Source organism: Bos grunniens, chromosome 3 (assembly GCF_055505025.1).
Source record: "Bos grunniens cultivar Pamir isolate PY7600 chromosome 3, Bosgru_T2T1.0, whole genome shotgun sequence".
Classification (NCBI taxonomy): Eukaryota; Metazoa; Chordata; class Mammalia; order Artiodactyla; family Bovidae; genus Bos; species Bos grunniens.
This window is the reverse complement of record NC_141167.1, coordinates 64,338,143-64,361,435: the sequence shown is the minus strand read 5'-3', so window position 1 is coordinate 64,361,435 and position 23,293 is coordinate 64,338,143. Positions and strand designations below refer to the sequence as shown.

General features: G+C 38.2%; 1 protein-coding gene across 2 annotated transcripts in view; it reads left to right on the top strand.

The window, feature by feature from the left end:
* Window positions 1-399: 399 nt before the first annotated feature.
* The window catches only part of SELENOF (selenoprotein F), a 43,495-nt gene continuing 20,601 nt past the window's right edge, over window positions 400-23,293 (top strand). For both annotated transcript variants that reach the window (XM_086390968.1, XM_086390969.1), the window contains exons 1-2: window positions 400-487; window positions 8,319-8,486. In XM_086390968.1, the coding sequence (XP_086247094.1) occupies window positions 413-487; window positions 8,319-8,486 (243 nt within the window). In that variant the 5' untranslated portion in view covers window positions 400-412. The remainder of the gene's footprint in view (window positions 488-8,318; window positions 8,487-23,293) is intronic.

The following is a 23,293-nucleotide window of genomic DNA, read 5'->3' as shown; positions in this document are numbered from 1 at the left end:
CTTGGTGCGTGTCACGGTTGGTTTCCTTTGCCGTAGGTGTCAACCAAATCGGCATTCGATTGGGTAAACTTGGAGAAGGAGGCAGGCCGAAACTGGCGAAGGCGGGGCTTCTTGACTGCTTAAGGAAATGTCGTGAATGAAAGGAAGGAGCCCGGGAAGCACAGATTTGAGGAGTTTAGGGAGATGCCTGATGTGAGTTATCGAAAGGACCCAGTGACTTCATATTTACATCAAGTGTAAAGTTTTTGCTCACCTTTAAGCTTACATATGCCCGTAGTTAATGCCCGTCTCCTCAGAATAAGAGACTTGATGGCAGCGGCCTTTAGCAGCCTGTTTTGGATCAGGCACTGGAGTAGACGCCCCTAGCAGAGGGGTCTTCTGGGCAGCCGGAGACCTACCGAAGGTGGCAGTGATGGCGGCCCGGCGGGATGGATGGCTTGGCCCGGCGTTTGGGCTGCGACTGCTGCTGGCGACCGTGCTTCAAACGGTGAGTGGAGGTCACCTCTGCTGCAGCCCCAGGGCGAGCGACAGGAATTGCGCTAAGGAAGACGGAATATTCGGTCCCTTTTGGGAGACACAGCTGAAACGGGTGGGCTCCCCCAGCGGTTGCTGCTGCCGGCGTGCGACGTGGCTTTATTCCGCGTTTGACGATTATCTTTCCCCGCCCTGGGTTTCTAGCAGTTCCTTCTTCTGACCTGAGACTCTCTTGAGTACAATCTGTAAGACACGCTGTAAAAGCGGGGGGTCGGGGGTGGGAAAGGCACTAAGTTTTGCAAAGATGTGAGGATTGTTTTTAAATTGGCAGAAATGCAAGGAACTGCCGTCTTTATGACAAAGCTTCCAGAGGAAAGCCCTCAAGTCTTTGGTCCAGGGTACACTTCCTTTTTACTGTCAATTTTCTGTCATTTGTTTGTGGTAAGTCACTCTTAGTCTTTTACTTCTGTTCTCTGGCACTCACAAGACCGCTGGGTACGCCTCAGTATCATTTGTGGTTTTTAAACAACACTGTTGCAATAAAAGGAACTAGTCCATACTAAAACATAATTTATTCTTGAAATTGATTTTCTAAAATGATAGCGTTCATCTCGCTTAAAATCGATCGTTGTCTAACCAAGTTTTTTTTTTTTTTTCGCTTTTATCCGTTAACAGAAGAGATACCTTCTTTATATTTGAATGGGGAGAGACTAGTTTCGACGTATTTTCCTGTTCACTCACAAATGACTTATTAGAAGTTTTTAGTTCGTTTAACTGTGAATAATAGAACTTTTTAATAGGCACCATACTTGGAGTTTTTACAAGTGTCTTTTATCAGCCTAATTTTTCAAGTGTTCTCTGTATTGAGTCTGCTGAATATTCTCTTAGAAATCTGGTTTAATTAATTTATTCAAGGTTTGGAGGATTGAGGGTCTATAGGGAAGGCCTCCACAAACACCTGGGCTTTTCTTTCATTAAGGAGTTTAAAGATCTTGCCTATTTACTTTTACAGCCTTACGTAAGCTAAAAGGTGGACTCTTTACTTCTCTCATTAACTTTATACTACTTCATTATTCAGTCATTTGGTGCCTTAGAAATTACTGGAAGACCCCTTTCTAAACTTTGTACTCAAGAATATTTTGTCAGTCTTAGATAATTTGTATTCACCACCATGAAAAGATAAAGAGTAACATTTCAAGTTGACTTCTTCTGATCTCATTATCTCTTTAACTGTTTGATTATCTGTGGCTGTGTAAGCACCCCCTATACTTAGTGGCTTGAAATAATGATTTCTCATGATTCTATGTGTTGAGCAGTTTCTGTGTTGATTTCCTTTGGCCTCATTTATACCTTCCCTGGTGGCTCACACGGTAACGCGTCTGTCTACAATGCGGGAGACCTGGGTTAGATCCCTGGGTCGTAGGTCAGGAAGATTCCCTGGAGAAGGAAATGGGAACCCACTCCAGTACTTTTGCCTAGAAAATCCCGCGGACGGAGGAGCCTGGTGCAGGCTACCGTCCATGGGGTCGCAAAGAGTCGGAAATGACTGAGTGACTTCACTTTCTTTCATTTACACCGCTGTACTGAGCCTGTAGGTCAGCTGAACTACTGGCTAGGGTTCTAGATGGCTTCATACTTAGTGGTGCTGTCAGCTAGGGTGACTTAGGTCTACTCCATGTGACCTCTCATTCTCCAGTAAGGCCAGACACAGAGCAAAAGCGGCATTGCCTCATGAAGCCTAGCCTCAGAAATCCCATACATCACTTCCACATCACAATATTTGCCAAAGCAAACAAGACCAATCTGGATTGCAAGGGTAGGGAAATAGATTCCATCTCTGCATGAGAAGAGTGACATAGTCACATTGCAAAGAAGCATGCATACCAAGGTAGGAGGAATTTATGGTTATTAAACAATCTTTCAAAGTGATCCTCCACAGAATTCATGCCAAAGAAATTTGGGTGTCATCTTCGACTCCTACCTTTTCTTACAGACCTCACATCCAGGTAATTATCAAATCTTGTTGATTTTACTTCCTAAATAACTCTCAAGTTCATCCACTTATAAGTAATCCTTCATTTAGGCCACCAACCTCTCTTTCCTTATATTATAGAAAATTTAACAAACTTTTTTTTAAGAACATACTTATCTATTTATTTGTCTGCCTCGGATCTTACTTGCTGGATGAGGGCCCAGCAGTTGAGGTGCCCTAATGGGCCCAGTTGCTCCTTGGGATGTGGGATCTTAGTCACCTCACTAGGAATCTAACCCAAGTGCCCCACATTGCAGGGCAGATTCTTGAACCTCTGGACCATCAGGGAAGTCCTTAGAAAACTTATAAACTTAGGCCTAACGGAAAAGCTTATGACATTTTGATTCTACTTATTTGTCTTAGTATGAATAGAATGGTAGGTTTCTAATTAAAAAAAAAATAGATATGCAAACAAGCAATAAAGGTTTACTGTATAGCGCAGGGAACTATAGTCAATATCTTATAATAGTCTATAATGGAAAATAACCTGAAAAATAATACATGTGTGTGTGTATTTTTATATATATATATCTAAAGAACTGAATCACCTTGCTGTGCACCCGAAACACTGTAAGTCAACTATACTTCAATAAAATATATTATTAAGAGAAAAATAGAGTTAATAGCAGCTCATGGTTATCAGCATTCCAATGAGGTGACAACTGGGAGGATATAAAATTATTTAATCTGAAAATACATTCTGAGTATGCTTAAGCATTAAAAAAAAAAAGCATAGCCTAAGGGAGCTGTTTTCTAGAGTCTCCTAGAACTAAGTGGTATTCACTTTTTTGTTCTGCTCAAACATAATGTTACTTTATTCAGAAAGGTCCTGTACTGAAAGCAGTCAGTATAAAGTGATTTTCTGTATCACTTATTCTAAGACACCACATTCCATCCCCTTTTCTTCACAAATTATCACCTGGATTGGTCTTATTTCAGTTAGTGTCATAACTGTCAGTGTGTTTATTGTTTTTAGTGGTACATACAATAATGCCACATCGTGGATTCTGTGAAAGATGGTAATAACAGTGGTTAAGGGTTTTGAGGGCAGGCTGGAATTAAAGCTTTCGTTTCCTTCTTTATAAGGTAAGGATGATACCTCCTTTTTCATAGGAGGATAAGATTAAATGAAATAATGATGTAAAGTGTTTAGCAACACTTGACAAAGTATCTGGTGCCTTGTAAGAGCTTGTCATTATGGCTTGTCATAATGTTTCTGGTACTTATTTTCTTGGGGCTCATCTGTAAACCCATGTATTTGCTTTCATCTCAGATTTGAATCTTTTCAGAATTACTATGTGAGAACCCTGTGAGTTTTCTGAGTAAAGAGACAACTAATCATGTGAATGTATAAGTGTAGTAAAATGTATAGCAATACCAGACTTTTGCCCAAAGAGGTAATGTTGCATTACAGTTATTACAGTTTCTCTGCCAACAACCCTCATGTTTTTAAAGAACTCAATAACACCAGAAAAATAAATGAATAACGCATAGTCTCTTAGCCTGTCAATCCTACTTAGAATTGCAGAAAGTTGTAAATGTTAAGTGGTTATCCCAATTTGAGTTATCCCACCCTGTCCTTAAAATCCATGTCTTTCTTACAAGGGTGGCTAATTATTATAAAATTTAGGGGAATTCCCTGGTCATCCAGGCTTCCGTGCTTTCACTGCCAAGGGCACGGTTCAGTCCTTGGTTGGAGAACTAAGATTCCATAAGCACTGTGGCAGAGCCAAAAATAACAACAGTAAAACAAAACATAAAATGTAATATTTGACCTTACTGTGTACATTTAAATGCTATTCAGTTAGTTTTATGTAATAAAAAGATGGGTGGGTGTAATTTATTGTTGAACTCTCCTATATTATTTAGCATTTTCTACTTATAAAGTGCTTTAAAATATGTTCTGATGTTCTTATTTGAGTCAAAGCCTTAAGTCTGCAAAAAACGAATTATAGTAGAAAAAAAGATTCACTCATGAAATTCACGATTCCTTCTATCTCCCCCACACTTATCTCTGCTGCTGCTGCTAAGTCGCTTCAGTCATGTCCGACTCTGTGCGACCCCGTAGACAGCAGCCCACCAGGCTCCTCTGTGCTTGGGATTTTCCAGGCAAGAACACTGGAGTGGGGTGCTGTTGCGTTCTCCGTCACTTTTCTCTAACCTGTGAGTACTTAATAAATGTTAGAATTATTCCTACCTTCCACTGTGAAAACAAAAACACTATTTATATTTAAATCATTGTAATAGACATGGGTTAGAGATAAGTGTCTATTATAATGATTTAAATATAAATAGTGTTTTTGTTTTCACAGTGGAAGGTAGGAGTAATTCTAACATTTATTAAGTACTCACTGTGTACTGGACAGGATATTAGATGCTTTCTGTACTTTTTCTCCTTTAATCCTCCAAACTCTGTGAAGTAAGTGGTTGTTATTCCTATTCAGAAATTCAGAAATAAGGTTGCTCTGAGTTGGTATTTGAATCAGGATGTCAACAGACTCAAATACTTTTTGCATGTTCACTCTACCTGTCAGTTGGTGCTCAGTAAATGCCAGAATAAAACCAAGTATTATAATCCCATGATTTTTCATTTGAGATTCTTGTTTTATAAAACATGCTTTGGTAACAGTTTCTTACATTTGTTTAGCAGTTCACTGTTTCAAAGTTATTTCACTTTTATTGCCTGTTTCAGTTACCATGGCTGGAAAACAGATCACCCTGAAATTTGGTGGTATAAAACCATTGTTTATTTTGCTTTCAGATTCTATGGGTTAGCAATTCAGACAGGCACGACAGCGTGGCTGTATGTTCCACGGTGTCACAGACCTCAGCCTGAGACTAAAGACTAAAGCGTGAAGGCTTTTTACTCACACATCTAGTAGGTGATGCTGTTTGTCAGCTGGAGGCCTCAGTTGTTCTCTGCATGGGCCTCTCCACATTCTCTCTGTAGTTTAGGCTATCTTACAGCATGGTGGCTAAAAGTTGAGTATTTTAGAGAAACAGAGACACGGCACCTGCAAGCCCTAGTCAAGAAGAGATGGCTTCCTTTTTTATGGCCTACCTTCAGAAATCACGTAATTATCACTTCTTGACACTCTGTTTGTCAGAATAGTCACAAGCCCCTGCTAGTCACATTTGGGATGATGTATATATTTTGGTGTGGCCATCTTTGGAGAAATAGAAATTAACCTGTGAAATAGATCAAGCAGATCACTTTATAAGTAAATAAACTGTATTCAAAGTATTAGTATAGGAGCAAGGGTCTTAGGTCCTTCTGGCTAGACTGGTATACTTGATCTATTTTGATACATTATGATACATACTGCACCCTATTACTTACCTAAGGTAAAGGATGTTTGTATAAGCTATCAAATTAGGATGTTGACTTAATGTAAGGCCAGTGGGATGATTAGCATTTTGGAGGAGTATGCCAGCAATAGTTAAAGTTTTTTTACAGTGAGATATGCCATTTGGTTTTATCAGCTTGATTAGTTAGCTGGTGGGCCAAATCCAGCAAGCGTTGTTTTTGTAAGTGAAGTTTTATTGGAACACAGACACACATTCATTTATTACTGTCTGTGACTGATTTTGTACTACAGTAGCTGAGTTGAGTAGTTCCAACAGAAACTGTATAGCCACCCAAGTGAAAGTGAAGTCGCTCAGTCGTGTCTGACTCTTTGTGACCGCAGGGACCTGTAGCCCACCAGCCTCCTCCGTCCATGGGATTCTCCAGGCAAGAATACTAGAGTGGGTTGCCATTTCCTTCTCCAATAGCCACCCAAGCCTAACACAATTACTATGGGACCCTTTACATAAAATTTGCAGACTCTTGGTCTAGGAGATCAACCTGTTACAGTCAATCTGAAATTCCCCATACTTGAGTCTGTGGTTTTGACCAATTCCTCTGCTTATCACACCTGAGAACTAGCATGTCCCTGCATGCTAAGTCACCTTAGTCATGTCTGACTCTTTGCAACCTTATGGACCATAGCCTGCCAGACTCCTCTGTCCATGGGATTCTCCAGGCAAGAATACTGGAGTGGGTTGCCATGCCCTTCTCTGGGGGATCTTCCCAACCCCAGGATCAAACTCCCATCTCTTAAGTCTCCTGCATTGGCAGGCAAATTCTTTACTGCTAGTGCCACCTGGAAAGCCAAGTGCTGGAAATACAAAGAGATAATGCTTGCCCTTGAAAGAGTTCACAGTATTATTGGGGAATCAAACAATCATAGGTTTACATAGTGCAGTGTCATGAGTGTGCTGTTCTACAGCTATGCATAAATTTCTAAGAAAAGATAGTGGCTAAAGATTGGAATCTGCTTTTTCTCAGAGAAGGCTTCCTAAGAAAACTGATATTGATCAAGTTCTTGGATTAAGTAGAATTTAACAAGGTGGAAACGTATAAAAGAGCCTAGCATAAAAAAAAAAATGAGCAAATGTATGTTTGAGTAAGGGTTTTGTATTTTCAGGTACTGTAGGAGAAAAGTAGAATGGGATTGGAGGTATAATGAGAAGTAGGACTAGCTGACCATTTAAGCGACTGAGGCAGGAAAGGATTTGAGAGTTCTTTTAGAGACTTGAGACTTGAGAGCTCTGAATTGTCAAAACTTAATTGATTGGTTCTCAGTTCATTCAGTTCAGTTCAGTCACTCAGTCATGTCCGACTCTTTGCGACCCCGTGAACCACAGCACGCCAGGCCTCCCTGACCATCACCAACTCCCAGAGTCCACCGAAACCCATGTCCATCGAGTCAGTGATGCCATCCAATCATCTCATCCTCTGTCATCCCCTTCTCCTCCTGCCCTCAATCTTTCCCAGCATCAGGGTCTTTTCAGATAAGTCAACTCTATGCATCAGGTGACCAAAGTATTGGAGTTTCAGCTTCAACATCAGTCCTTCCAAAACACCCAGGACTGATCTCCTTTAGGATGGACTGGTTGGATCTCCTTGCAGTCCAAGGGACTGTCAAGAGCCTTCTCCAACACCACAGTTCAAAAGCATCAATTCTTCGGCACTCAGCCTTCTTCACAGTCCAACTCTCACATCCATACATGACCACTGGAAAAACCATAGCCTTGACTAGACAGACCTTTGTTGACAAAGTAATGTCTCTGCTTTTTTTGGTTCTAAGAATGGTGAAGAATGTGAAGTCTAGGTTGACTGACCTGGACGACTGGGTAGTCAGGGAAAATGGGACCATTTTGCTAAGATATTCTGAATATGAATACATTGGAAGGAATAGATTTTTAAAGATGTTTCACTGTTGGAGAATTTGAATTTGTAGTGCCTATATATCTAAACGAGAAGATGTTGGAAGCTTGACGCTTAAGAAAAAAGACTTGAGAGTTTTTAATAAATGAATATTTGAAGCCATGGAAAAGATGTAGTTCTCCGTGGAAAATATGCAAAGAGAGAACCAAAAATAGAAATGGGGAACATTTAGGAGATGTGTAGCAGAAGGAGGAGAGGGCAAGCAGATCCTAAGTTCTTGAAATGAAAATTCATTTTTCTTCAAGATATATATGTATGTATATCACAAAGAAATAATATATAATCTTTTTTGTGAATCCATGTTTTAGCCAAGCTGCAATATGACAAGTTTTCAAGAAAAAAAAAGGTGGGGGGGGAGATGGGAAGAACCGAAGACTCATAAGGTCATAGAGTTTAAAAATAATTTAAAAATTGTCTCCAAATGAGGCGTTTCAGTAACTCTCTAGTATGTGTGTTAGATTTTGACAATTCTTGCTTGTTCTTTTTTGGAAGCTTTGTAATGTAAAGATGACTTTTTTCCCCCTTATTTTTTGTTTTCAGGTCTCTGCATTGGGAGCAGAATTTTCCTCAGAGTCTTGCAGAGAGTTAGGTTTCTCCAGCAACTTGCTCTGCAGCTCCTGTGATTTGCTTGGACAGTTCAACCTTCTGCAGCTGGATCCTGACTGTAGAGGGTGCTGTCAGGAAGAAGCACAATTTGAAACTAAAAAGGTACTGCTTTCTAGTATCTCTCTTCCATTAGATGATTTAGTTGAGATGAGGTAAAATGTTAAATTGCCTAATCAACCTAACTACAAAGAAGTCATTAGCTTCTACATTTTGTAGTTTTAGAAACTCAACTGATTTCTTGCCTGGGGCATTAGATCAGTCAAAGCAAATGAAGGGGAAAATTATGGTTATAGACCAATAGACCATCCTACCATGGCTGTGCTGTCCAGTCTTCCTTACTTCTGGCCACATGAAGCCAAAGAATAATTAACTAGATGTTTTTATTCAGTTACAGTAAGAACCTAGTCTTACATTGAAATTTGAGATGAAAGTAAAGCACCTATTACATGCACATAATTGTCAACAGTAAGTTATAACTTTTAATCTGGTTAACTAAAGAATATGATCTGTTAATTTGCACACCTGTTACTACTATTTCCTGATATCTATTCTCACCGTTAACACCTGAAGACAACCAGGACTAGATAGTTCTAAGTATCCAGTAAAATCTGCTATGGTTTTACCCACTGTTCAAATTAACAGTAAACTTGCTCAATTTTTAAATCTTTTCATTAGACCTATAGATTAATTAAAAATTATCAGGAAAAGGTCACTTATATCATCCAAATCAAGCTGAATTAATGAAGTCCCTATGTTTGAGAAAAATGTCAATATCTCTCTGCTTTGTTTCCTTTTAATATTGTTTCAGTTTTACTTATTGAATCCTGTTTGAGGTATTATGGTTTGTAAAGCTTTCAAATAGTATCTTCTCATTATTAGGTAGTAAAGGATTATTTCTAACAATGAGTACAGTTTTATAGGTTTGTAAGAAAAACAAGCAGACACGCTTTAACATCATTATTCAACCGAAAGTTATCCTTGATTTCTCAGTTGAAAACCTGAAATTCCTATGTCCCAGATATGGCTTCTGTGTCTACAATGGCTTTCATTTTCTTGGTTCACATATACCCATAATATATTTTAATGTTTAGAAGATTCCCATATATAAAAGTTAGTCTTTACTGCAAGTAGGTAAAATCTAAAAAGATTTTTAAAACTGGATTTTAGATAGACTTAAGACATAGGACCTAATTAGTAGGCTCCTTCCTTCCTGTTTTCTGTTTTGTTTCTTCAATGGTATATTCACAGGAGACAAGTGGCTGCAGTGTGGTTCATCCTCTCATCTTTAAGCTGTTATTCTATGGTCTGTACAACACTCGGCCAACAATAATTATTTCCTGAGACACCAAACTGAGATGGATTGAACAACAAGGGGTGTTTTAAAAGAAATAATCTTTATCACACACCCCCTTTGTAATCAAGGGTAAGCTGAGAAAGTCTAGCCTTTGACTGATATCAAATATGCCTTAACTATAAGTGCATATAAAAGCTGTTTTTACTTAATTGCCCTTTCTCAGTAATTCTTTATAATATACAAATTTTGTGAGTTGTTTTTTTTTTTTTTTAAGCCACACCATGCCACATACAGGATCTTAGTTCCTCAGCCAGGGATCAAACCCATGCCCCCTGTAGGGCAAGTGCAGAATCTTAACCACTGAACTGCCAGGGAAGTCCTTGTGATACAATTTTAGTAGAACCAAACTTCAGTCACACTTCTCAAATTAATCATATTCCTGTTCAGTTTTCATTATTAATTGAGCTGTGTTTGATATCTTGGCACTTTGCAGCAGTTACAGCTCAGCATTATCCGTGGGGAAATAGCCCACTGTTTAATACATGCCTAACTAGTCACACAAACTGAAATGTTTATTATATCTAAGTGCAAGTGAGCCTGTATCCTAATATACCTTTTATACTGTACTTGTTTTTTCTCAACTCCTTGCCCTTAATCTTTAAGATGTACTCTCATTATTTGCCAGGACAGTGTTGCACAAAATCAGTGAATGATTTTCTAGAGGCCTGGTGAAACCAAAACACTTAAAATAGTAGTATAAATATAAAAGTATGGCAGGTCTGGCAAGCTTCCATGTAGATATAAACCACATTCTTATATAAAAGTGGTATGCTTAATTTAATCTCTGCAGTACTACTCTCTGGATTATTGGTACATAATCATAGGTAGTCATGTATGGGTGTGAGAACTGGACTATTAAAAAAGCTGAGTGCCAAAGAATTGATCCTTTTGAACTGTGGTGTTGGAGAAGACTCTTGAGAGTCCCTTGGACTGCAAGGAGATCCAACCAGTCCATCCTAAAGGAAATCAGTCCTGAATATTCATTGGAAGGACTGATGACGAAGCTGAAACTCGAATACTTTGGCCACCTGATGCAAAGAACTGACCCATTTGAAAAGACCCTGATGCTGGGAAAGATTAAAGGCAGGAGAAGGGGATGACAGAGGATGAGATGGTTAGATGGCATCACCAACTCAATGGACATGAGTTTGAGTAAACTCTAGGAGTTGGTGATGGACAGGGAAGCCTGGCATGCTGCTGTCCATGGGGTCGCAAAGAGTTGGACAGGACTGAGCGACTGCACTGAGCTGAACTGAATCATAGGTAACAATATACACAATAGCTTTTCTGTCTCATTCAACTCTGGCTTAAGGCTTAATTTTGAAATTATAGTTTAATTTAGTTCTACTTTAACCAAAGTTAAAATATGCAATATATAGACTAGTTTGTTGTCGTTTAGTCACTAAGTCATGTCTGACTCTTGAGGTCCCATTGACTGTAGCCCACCAGGTTCCTCTGTCCATGAGATTTCCCAGGCAAGGTTACTGAAGTGGGTTGCCATTTCCTTTTCCAGGAAATATTCCAGATTTGGGGATTGAACCTGCATTATAGACTAGTGCCTTATGTCAAAAATATTAAAAATACTTAAACATGGCTGTGTGTAAATCATCGGGAATATAAATTTTGTAGAAGAGGAAATTTATAGTTTATTTGCAGGATTGTCTTGGCAATTTATAATAAAGAAATGTTACCTAAATACTCATTTTGGTTCTGTCTTAGTTGCATGCTTTATAGGTCTGTTCAGGGATAAAGCTAATCATTTTTCAAATGCATACACTCAGTCAACAGGCTAAATTTAGCCTTTGATAGGCAAAACATAAAATTTGCTTTTAAAAAAATGTATTTATTCCCAATAAATGCAGAAAATATCTTCTAAGTCCCTTATTCTGCAAGTAGATATTCCTATATTGTTTGTATTTGGTCTTGTTTCTCCCCCACTTTTGATTGTAAAGGACCTAAGTAAAGATCACAAATATAACTAGAATAAGATTTTTTGGTTAGCTGATTTACTACTGTTTTAACTAGTTTTGCTCATAACTGTGTACTTAGGTACAATTTATAAACATTCGTAAGGGTATTGACTGAATTATTAAGAGCATACTAATTTATTGTTGTTTAGTCACTAAGTCATATCCAACTCTTTGCGACCCCGTGGACTGTAGCCCGTGAGGCCCCTCTGTCTACGAGGTTTCCCAGGCAAGAAGACTGGAAAGGGTTGCCAGGTTCCTTCTCCAGGGATTGAACCCATGTCTCCTGCATTGGCAGGTGGATTCTTTACCACCGAGCCACCAGGAAGGCCTGTATACTAATTTGTAACTTAAAGTAAAAAAACGGTAAACTAATGAAAGAAAAATGTTTACATCTTGGTGCTCTTAGTATTTACTAAGTAGTGTAAGTGACTTCTGCTTTTTGTACATAGAATCTTAAGATGGAAGGGAAGGAACTGTTCACTACTGACTGACTCTTTGCTTGTGATGGGAAAACATACAACTGCCAGTTCTTGCTTGTTGTATTTTACAGCTTTTCCCACCAGAAAAGGACTAATTCTTCTCCTGTTAATGTTTTTGAAGTATTTTAGACAAGGGTTGTTACTAGCTCAAGTTGGGTCACTAACCAGTTATTAGCTAAGATTATGGAATAATGTAAGAACTGCCACAAAAGCTGCCACAGTAGCCATGTGAGAAGTTACACCTGGGAGCAGATGGATGACGCGCTCTTAGGTAAAGAACACACTGGGTTTTCCCCTCAATTACTAGAGTAAACTACTTCTACTTAAGCTGTTTTAAAGATTTAGCTCAAGTGTCCCCTTTGCTGGGAAGTCTTAGCGAATTTCTCCTCCTTAGCCACCACCACTGCCACTTCCAAGTTACATTAAGCTACACCTAGGTCTTCCCTCATAGCTTTGTCAGGAAAGAATTTGCCTGCAATGCAGGAGACCCGGGTTCGATTCCTGGGTCAGAAAGATCCCCTGGGGTAACCCACTCCAGTATTCTTGCCTGGAGAATCCCATGGACAGAGGAGCCTGGCAGGCTATAGTCCATGGGGTTGCAGGAGTCAGACATGACTTAGCAACTAAACCACCAACCACCACTGCATTTCCAAAGCACTTAAACATGCCTGTGATTTGCAATTAACTCCATTATATTATATCTGATGTCTGGCTTTCTTTCTCTCCCAGTATTTTATGCTTTTTGAAGTTCAGAACTATTTTTTTTTTATGTTTCTGAATCCCCAGCCTTTAGCTTATAATATTTCATAAGTTTTCACCCTTGAATAAGGCTCTTTTTACTAAGAAATAATACATGAAATTCTGTGGCCAACTTTAGAGTAATTTAGAAGTCAGCTTAAACAGCATTATTCAAAACAATGGCAAATGTTAAGCTTTACCCTATCAGAAGCTGAATTCTGCTGATGTGTAAAGCATAGAAGGATGAAATGGAGGTTAAGCTAACTGTGCATGAAATTGTAGTCGCTAAAGAGATTTCACCATTGCTTAAAATAGATTCACTTTTGTAGTGTGTGTAACATCAAATCTATGAACTGATTTCTTCAAAGGAAACAAATTTAATTCAACAGGTTATTCTAATATAAAAACACTGTTCAAAAAGTTTTTTTTAAACTAAATGTTTAGCAGCAGTTCAAATTCAGTGTAAGAATCAGTAAGACTCGTGAGTAGCAACAATACTAAATAAAGACATAAATTTGCTTAAAAATAGCTTCAAACATTCATTAAGTTCTTATTGTATGAAGGTGCTCTTCCAAGACTTTATATGAAGTCACTTATATAATCCTTACAACAACCCCATGAGGTAAGTACCATTATCATCTCCATTTCATACCTAGGTCTAAGGCAAGGAGATCTTGCCTAAAGTCATACAGCTAACAAGTGACAATAAACATGTATGTCATATATTTGTGTAAGAAAAGTTTAAAAGTTTCTTTTGTGCAGTTATTCAGTTGAACTGAAAATAGTTTAAATTTATTTTTTATATTTTCTATATGGGGCATTTCATCTGCCTTTAATATGAAAAATGAATGTGGTCAGTTTTCTTAGGTATTTACAAATCAGAATCAGCTTCTGTCTAAGAATGTTAAAACATTCTGTCACATTTACAGATTGTAATATTTATAAGGAAAATAAACCCTTAAAGTAATCATTATTAATTTCCAGGCTGTCTTACAACTGCATTTCTTTCAGACATACCTACTTCAGAATCAAAATAAACTTTGTTTATGTACTAAATATTACTTCATACTGTAGGCTCTGAGAATGCCAAAATAAGACAGTAGTCACTGTCCTAGAGGACTCGAAGAAATAGACATGGAAATTGGACTACTGGAATGCATTTGGCAGGATATTCTGTTGGGATAAAACATAATATCCAATAATGTAACTGCTAAAAAAAAATTAGAAATTAAAATTGGAAGGAGGAGGGGAATCAATAAATTTCTTAAAGTTGGCATAATCAAGAACTATAGAAACAGCCATGTTAATCACTATGGAAGTGACCAACAGAAGAACTAAAAACAGTAAGAACTCAGAGAGTAAGTTCTATAAACAAATGGTATAAAAGCACCACAGAAGAAAGGATATAACCATTTGACAGGTCAGGTAAACATTACCCCTTGCTTATGTAGAAGTTGATGCTTATGGTAAGTTGGAAAGTGATTAGGAGAAGGTCATCTCTGGCAGAAGGAAAAGTATTTGAAAAGGAACAGAGTCATCATGAGAGAGATGGCCATCTAAGATGAATCAGAGAGCTTATTATGAAGAGAGAGAACAATAGGTAAGTAAGTAGGGCCTGTGTGCCTTGGTAAGAAGTTTGAACTCTACCCTATAGGCAGGTGATGACAGTTAAGGACTATGAACAGTAAATTGACATCAGATTTGTGTTTTAATAACTTTTGTTGGTGTTGTGAATGATAGTTGATAGAGTAGTAAGGAGTACCATTGGCAGAAAAAGAACTTAAGATGCCAGCTTCCAAAGGAAAGATGCAGGAAGGAGCTTAAGCTAACACACTGTAGTAAAAATGGAGAAGGGGCAGATCTGAAATAGATTTAGGCAACAAGAAACTACAGGATTTATTGACTAACTGGATTGAAATGTGGAAGGGAAGAGTGAGGACACTTTGCAGTGTTTTTATGTCAGAAACTGCTAACCTCAGCACAAGGCTACAACAAAATTCCATCTAGCTACAAGGTAGCCCCTAAGGGCAATGATGGTGGATGGGAAAAGAGACAGCGACAGAGGATAATTTTTAGTAAGGCATACATCCCTTAGTTCCAAACTGCCTTTTCAGTTTTCTTTTTGAAGATAGACGTGTTAAGTTCTACTGTGGCAGGCCATGAATTTTATCTCGGTACCATAATAAGTTCTAAAATAGATAGTATACTCTTCAGAGAGCAGGCAAAAAGTGAAAATGTGTAGACTGGCCTCGTTTCTTTTGTTCTAATTTCACATTGTTGCTCTTCATTTTTGTATACTGCTTAACTTTTGAATTATTGCAGCTCTTTTGGTATCTGTTTTTAAAGTGAAAATACATTAGGTGATTAATTTTAATAGAAATCATTTAATTTGAGCCAGCTCTTATTTTTTATTTCAGATAATTGTAATCTTTCTTGCAAATGATAATAATTGCCTCCTTTTTTATGACCGTGGTGTTCACTATTGGATGGTAATGGAAACACACAAAGAATTGAACTTTCTTTGAAAAGCAGCTTTTCCTGCTTTATCTTTAATATAAAAAATAAGTGTAGTTAATTTTTTTTTTTTAGATATTTACAAATCAGAATCTGCTTCTAAGCATGTTAAAACATTCTGTCACATTTGCAGATTATAAAATTTAAAAGAGAAATAAATCCTTAAAGTAGTTCATAATCTATCTCCAGGCTGTCTTACAGCCACATTTCCTAAACATACCTACCTCAGAGTCATTGTGGCACATTCATGTTCATTTTTCGAGACTATTGAATGGATATTGAACTGTGTTTTAACAGGATCTCAATCTCAGATTTTCAGATTAACAGAAATATACGTTAACTTTTCAAACACTTAGCAAAAATTAATTAATTTTTTTATTATTGAATTTTTTTATACATTGACTTTTGTTTTTTATTGAGTACTTACACTAAATTGTTTGCCATTTTCTTTATTTATACATATTACCAAGGGGCTAGTTGGTTTTGTTTTTAAAACTGCTTACCTTTAAGATATTCAAGCTTAGGGTCTTTTTTACCATGCTCTGGATATTTTGACCTCAGGAAATATAGTGGCATTGTGTCATTATTCTATACATTGTGTGATATTCCCTAGGTATTAGTAGGGTTGAATATGTTGTTCCCAAACTATACCCTGAATTATTCATACTTACAGCTGAAGTGTGTATGGGAATGTGTGTGCTCTGTATCTGTGAATATATTTGCTTCTAGGTGGAAATCTGATCGTTAAAGTCTTAACCTCTTGGTGATGAAATTCTCTTTGTTTTAGGTGTATATTCAAATTCTGTTTCTTACCACAGTATTGAAAGAAGCCTTGTTCTTTTCCTCAGATTTCATAGTTAGAATGGTCTAATTTAGATTGTGGTGATGTCAGAGAAACATTTTTTTTTTTTTTTTTACATTTTCATTGAGCTTTTTAGTGGAACAGTGATTGTATCTTTATGGCAAGACTCCCTCAGCATCCTCTTACTTTCTTCAGAGCCTGATTTAAGGTAGTTGTTACCTAGCTTGTTTTTAACTTAGAGGAAGCTTCTTTAGACACAGTCATTGTTTTATATTTTTGCGGAGTTTGGTAGAAAACACCTAAAAATGAATAGTTTGATCTCAGGTATATGATTTTAGAGCATTATATTTACCAGGTTGGTTTGCTAAAATTGTAAAACCCAACTTATTTCCCTAATCCTTTGTATTCGTTCATTGTTCCTATACAAGAATGCCATCAGTCAGAGTGTGTATGAAAATGTTAATAAATATAACGTTTGCCTTATACACTTAAGGTAACTTAAACTGAATCTTGACAAAAGCTTACTATAAGATCGCAAATATTTAGTACTCTAATTATTTGCTCATGTGTAGTTGTAGCTTTTTGTTTCTAGCATTACAGGTACTTTAAAAAATATTAGAAAATATAGGAATGACTTTGATAAATAATGAATTAAAATTTATAACATCAGCAGATCCCTAGACATAGTTTTAGTTGTAAACATTTTCTCTGAGAATTAACTGACTAAATTTTGCTTAGAAAAAAAATAGCTTCTGCTTAATATATTTTTGCTCTCCAGATGTATGTGAAAAAAGTAAAGTTGACTTTAAAAAATAACGTTTGTGTGTACTACGTTGCTTCAGTCATGTCTGACTTTGTGTGACCCTATGGACTGTAGCCCACCAGGCTCCTCTGTCCATGGGATTCTCCAAACAAGAATACTGGACTGGGTTGCAATGCCCTTCTCTAGGGGATCTTCCTGACCTAAGATTTGAACTCACATCTCTTGTATCTCCTGCATTGGCAGGGAGGTTCTTTACCACTAGTGATATAATTGTTCTAAGAGTGGGTCGCGTATACTTAAATGTTATCATAATAGTTTTTTCATTTAAGATCTCTAAATATTATAATGCTTAGATTTTATCATTTTATAGCTATGCTTCCTTATTTTTAAACTCCTACATTTTAATTAAGAGCAGGGAGCCCTTCAGAGGAGACTTCCCTGGTGGCTCAGACAGTAAAGAATCTGCCACCTGCAGTGCGGGAGACCTGGGTTCCATCCCTGGGTCGGGAAGATCCCCTGGAAAAGGGAGTGGCAACCTACTGCTAGTATTCTTGCCTGGGGAATCCCCATGGATAGAGGAGCCTGGTGGGCTACAGTCTGTGGTGGACAGGACTGAGCAACTAACACTTTGACTTTCACTTTCTCTCAGGGCTTCATAAGACCAATAAAATAGTTGCTGCTCAGATCTGAATTCTGTTCAGCAGTCAAAGTTTTTCCTTTGGCTAACCTAACATTAAGTCATTTTCATCACAGTGCTACTTTCAGTTTTTTTCTAAAGTTCTGCTTTAAAAGAGGATTTCAAAAATTAAAAATGTATGGCTGCAAATGATTCTTCCAACCAACCTAGACAGCATATTAAAAAGCAGAGAATTTACTTAGCCAACAAAGGTCCATCTAGTCAAGGCTATGGTTTTTCCAGTAGTCATGTATGGATGTGAGAGTTGGGCTATAAAGAAAGCTGAGTGCAGAATTGATGCTTTTGAACTGTGGTGTTGAAGAAGACTCTTGAGAGTCCCTTGGACTGCAAGGAGGTCCAACCAGTCCATCCTAAAGGAAATCAGTCCTGGGGTCATTGGAAGGACTGATGTTGAAGCTGAAACTCTAATACTTGGGCTACCTGATGTGAAGAGCTGACTCATTTGAAAAGACCCTGATGCTGGGAAAGATTGAGGGCAGGAGGAGAAGGGGACGACAGAGGATGAGATGGTTGGATGGCATCACCAACTCGATGGATATGAGTTTGGGTAAACTCTGGGTTGGTGATGGACAGGGAGACCTGGCATGCTGCAGTTCATGGGGTCACAAAGAGTCAGAAACTACTGAGCGACTGAACTGAACTGATGAGAAGAAAAACAGTATTACAGCATTTATCTTGCTTTAGTCATTGTTCACTTGGTTTACCTTAATTTAGCTAGTCTCTTAAGCAAAAGTCTACTACTATTTGATTGCTTTGTAATTTTTGCCTCTTTAATAGTTGAGGGTAGTCCAAGGCATCCCCAGCTGCACATTACAGTCACTTGAATAACTTTAAAAGTAGTATATATTAACCAAAAAACTGGTGCCTAGACCACAACCCAACTCTCCTGATTTACTTGAACTGGGGTGAGTTCCAAGGATCAGTAATTTTCAAAATCTTAGATAATTCAAGTGTATAGTTGTACAGTAAGGCTTGAAAACACTGCTCTAAGGTCATGTGAATTTGAAAGCTTGAGAAATTTTGAAGTGGAGAGGAAAATGTGAAGAAATTCTAGTAACAGGAACAATGAATAACATCCTTGAACAGGCTCTCAGGGCCTCTATGAAAATGGATACACACCTTAACCATAACCGATAGCATGAAAGAAAATATTCACTATTCTTAACGTATTGAGTATCTAAATAATCCAGGCTTTTTGTGTGTTTTGTGATTTTTTTTTTTTTTTTGAATTTGTTTTAGCAACTCTGGAAGGTAGGGAATATTTCTTTTTTGTTGTTGTTTTAAAGGTTTACTTTATTTTTTGGTCGTGCTGGACCTTCCTTGCTGCAAGCAGAGGCTACTCTTCATTGTGGTACACAGGCTTCTCATTGCAGTGACTTCTCTCACTGCGGAGTACAGGCTCTAGGGCCCAGGGGCTTCAGTAGTTGTGGTGCACAGGCCTAAGTTGCTCCCTGGCATGTGGGATCTTCCTGAACCAGGGATTGAACCTGTGGCCCTTGCATTGCAGGATAGACTGTTAATTACTGGACCACCAAGGAAGCCCTGGGAATATTTCTTGTTCAGATGGTAAACTGAAGCTGAGAGAGAATGATTTGCTGTCTGTAACTAGCAGAACTAGAACTAGACCCACATACGCATTTGATTTTTTAACGTGAGCTCTTTTCACTATACTCTTAAAAGATACAGTGAGGCCTATTAAAAATTTTAATGGTTTAAGCATAAATCAATTCAAACTGGGTAACACCCAGCTGGAAGTGGTTAAAAGTGCCCTACCAACAGGAATTAGGGATAGAACTTAGAGACGATGTGGAAGCAAAGCAGCGATATGTTTTGATTGGCTGTAGCTTAAGCTACCTTATTTGGGAAAACATAGTTGATGACTTGGAGAAGGCAATGGCACCCTACTCCAGTACTCTTGCCTGGAAAATCCCATGGACAGAGGAGCTTGGTAGGCTGCAGTCCATGGGGTCACAAAATGTCGGGCACTACTGAGCGATTTCACTTTCACTTTTCACTTTCATGCATTGGAGAAGGAAATGGCAACCCACTCCAGTGTTCTTGCCCAGAGAATCCCAGGGACGGGGGAGCCTGGTGGGCTGCCCTCTATGGGGTCGCAGAGTCGGACACGACTAAAGCAACTTAGCAGCAGCAGCAGCAAAAGCAGTTGATGACTGGTAATTATAGGACTGGAAAAGGTCAGTTTTCATTCCAATCCCAAAGAAAGGCAATACCAAGGAATGCTCAAACTACCACACAATTGCACTCATCTCACACGCTAGATAAGTAATGCTCAAAATTCTCCAAGCCAGGATTCAACAATACGTGAACCATGAACTTCCACATGTTCAAGCTGGTTTTAGGAAAGGCAGAGGAACCAGAGATCAAATTGCTAACATCCGCTGGATCATGGAAAAAGGAAGAGAATTCCAGAAAAACATCTGTTTCTGCTTTCTTGACTATGCCAAAGCCTTTGACTGTATGGATCACAATAAACTGGAAAATTCTGAAAGAGATGGGAATACCAGACCACCTGACCTGGCTCTTGAGAAACCTATATGCAGGTCAGGAAGTGACAGTTAGAACTGGACATGGAACAACAGACTGGTTCCAAATAGGAAAAGGAGTACGTCAAGGCTGTATATCGTCACCCTGCTTATTTAACTTCTATGCAGAGTACATCGTGAGAAATGCTGGGCTGGAAGAAGCACAAGCTGGAATCAAGATTGCCGGGAGAAATATCAGTAACCTCAGATATGCAGATGACACCAGCCTTATGGCAGAAAGTGAAGAGGAACTAAAAAGCTTCTTGATGAAAGTGAAAGAGGAAACTGAAAAAATTGGCTTAAAGCTCAACATTCAGAAAACGAAGATCATGGCATCTGGTCCCATCACTTCATGGGAAATAGATGGGGAAACAGTGTCAGACTTTATTTTTGGGGGCTCCAGAATCACTGCAGATGGTGACTGCAGCCATGAAATTAAAAGACGCTTACTCCTTGGAAGGAAAGTTATGACCAACCTAGATAGCATATTCAAAAGCAGAGACATTACTTTGCCAACAAAGATCCGTCTAGTCAAGGCTATGGTTTTTCCAGTGGTCGTGTATGGATGTGAGAGTTGAACTGTGAAGAAAGCTGAGTGCCGAAGAATTGATGCTTTAGTACTGTGGTGTTGGCGAAGACTCTTGAGAGTCCCTTGGACTGCAGGGAGATCCAACCAGTTCATTCTAAAGAAGACCAGTCCTGGGTGTTCTTTGGAAGGACTGATGCTAAAGCTGAAACTCCAATACTTTGGCCACCTGATGTGAAGAGTTGACTCATTGGAAAAGACCCTGATGCTGGGAGGGATTGGGGGCAGGAGGAGAAGAGAATGACAGAGAATGATGGCTGGATGGCATCACCGACTCGATGGACATGAGTTTGGGTAAACTCTGGGAGTTGGTGATGGACAGGGAGGCCTGGCGTGCTGGGATTCATGGGGTCGCAAAGAGTCGGACATGACTGAGCGACTGAACTGAACTGAATTTCAGGTTTAATTTCTTAACTTTAAAGCATTTATAGGCTTAGGTTTTGGTTTGGTTACGTAAGTCACTCATGGCCTAGAACCACCTCTGTGTGGTAGCCTCCTTGTTTAACATACCATGCTGTATGAAAATTTGATAGTTTGACTTATTTTAAATAACTAGTTTCTCATTGTAATGTTTCTTCAGAGCCATTGATACCATCACCAACAAAAGTATTAAATATTTAGTGTTGAGAAGTAGCAGAATATTTCTTACTTGGACAAGGTTTATAGATTTGTTGTAATGGTGGTAGTATGATGGTGGCAGTAAAAGTTAAATGTAATACTTTTTAAAAATTCTTTGGAAATTTTACAAAACTCACATATGTTGCCTTAACTTACCTAGGAATCTAGCTATCTGGTAGAAAATAGCATAGACTGATCTTTTTGTCTTACTATTAATCTGATCCATTTTATAGCTACATAGTAAAACTTTTAATTGTGGCAAAGTTATCACCACAAAGTAAAGAATTCGGCTGATTTTTTTATATGAGAAACCTCATTATAGGCTCTAACTAAAATTTTGTAACAAGAGGTTGGTCAGTTAGGAAAGAAATCATTATATTTCAACAGTAAATAAATTACCAGGGAAGTCTTTCAACAGTGAAGGGAGTACATGGTCTCAAAATATTAGGAAAATATATGAAATGTACAGAATTTAAATTAAGGTAGCTTATAAATAATAATTTTGGTAATGCTCAAAATATAACTGCAAAGCTGAAATTTATTTTAAGAATAATAAAAATCAGTTATTTTTTAAATGAAAGGGAAATTGGAATATTCAAAAATCCTGTTACAAATAAGGTGAATTAGTTATAGGGCTGAAGTAGTTAGATATTTCCACTTCCCATTTGAAGGATGCTATCAAAAATTTAGGAAAACTGGCAATAAGTAATATGGAAATAGGTATGGATGCCAAAAGGGGAAATGCAGTTTTGTACATCGTTTTCATATTTTTCTAAAGGTGTCTGTATATTTCCATTTAAATTATTTGGGTCAGTGTAATATAATCCTAATGGAATAGTGCCTAGAGTTAGATTATCGGTTCAAATAAGGCTTCTCTTTAACGCACATAGAAGAGAGCCCTACCAACTCGGTGTTGGTAATATATGCAAAATAAAAGCTTGCTATATAGAAGTTATATAACTTGGTGCTTTGATTTTTCTTCAACTGATATTTTTCCACAAATGTTTGAAGGTCAGTTTTTATATGTTTATGTTACTTTAAAGAGTAAAAACGCTAAAGGTGAAATTCAAGGAAGTTTCAAATTTTAACCTTTTTTTAACCCTTTCATACTTCATACCCTTGATAAATTCTGAGTAGCATATATTTCCTTGTACGTGAATGTATGTGTTGCCAAAGATTCTTATGATTATAAGGCATTGAAAATTTACCACAATTTGTAGTTAATTTACTGCATTTATTCACCACGAAAAACATATTTTCCTATGAACACTGCAAATTCTTAAAAATGCCAAACTAGCATCACAAATTAATGCTTTAAGCACATGAAATTTTCCTTAAGAAGCTCACATCTGAGCTTGTGTAGTCATTAAAAAATACGTTTCTAATATTTTTCATTAATCAGTTCATGTTTTGTGGTGCAAAAAATGGGTTACGAGAGTGCTAGGATCCTTGAGTCCTTTGGGACAACCAAATGGGAACTCAAGTGAGCAGAGGCCCCCAGGCTGCTGCTGCTGCCACTAAGTCACTTCAGGTGTGGGTGACTCTGTGCAACCCCATAGACGGCAGCCCACCAGCCTCCCCGATCCCTGGGATTCTCCAGGCAAGAACACTGGAGTGGGTTGCCATTACCTTCTCCAATGCATGAAAGTGAAAAGTGAAAGTGAAGTCGTTCAGTCATGTCCAACTCTGCGACCCCAGGGACTGCTGCCTACTAGGCTCCTCCGTCCTTGGGATTTTCCAGGCAGGAGTACTGGAGTGGGTTGCCATTGCCTTCTCCGGCCCCCCAGGCTAGTCATCTCCAGTTCTAAGCAGCAACTTCTTTTACCCCAGTGCTCCAAACAATTG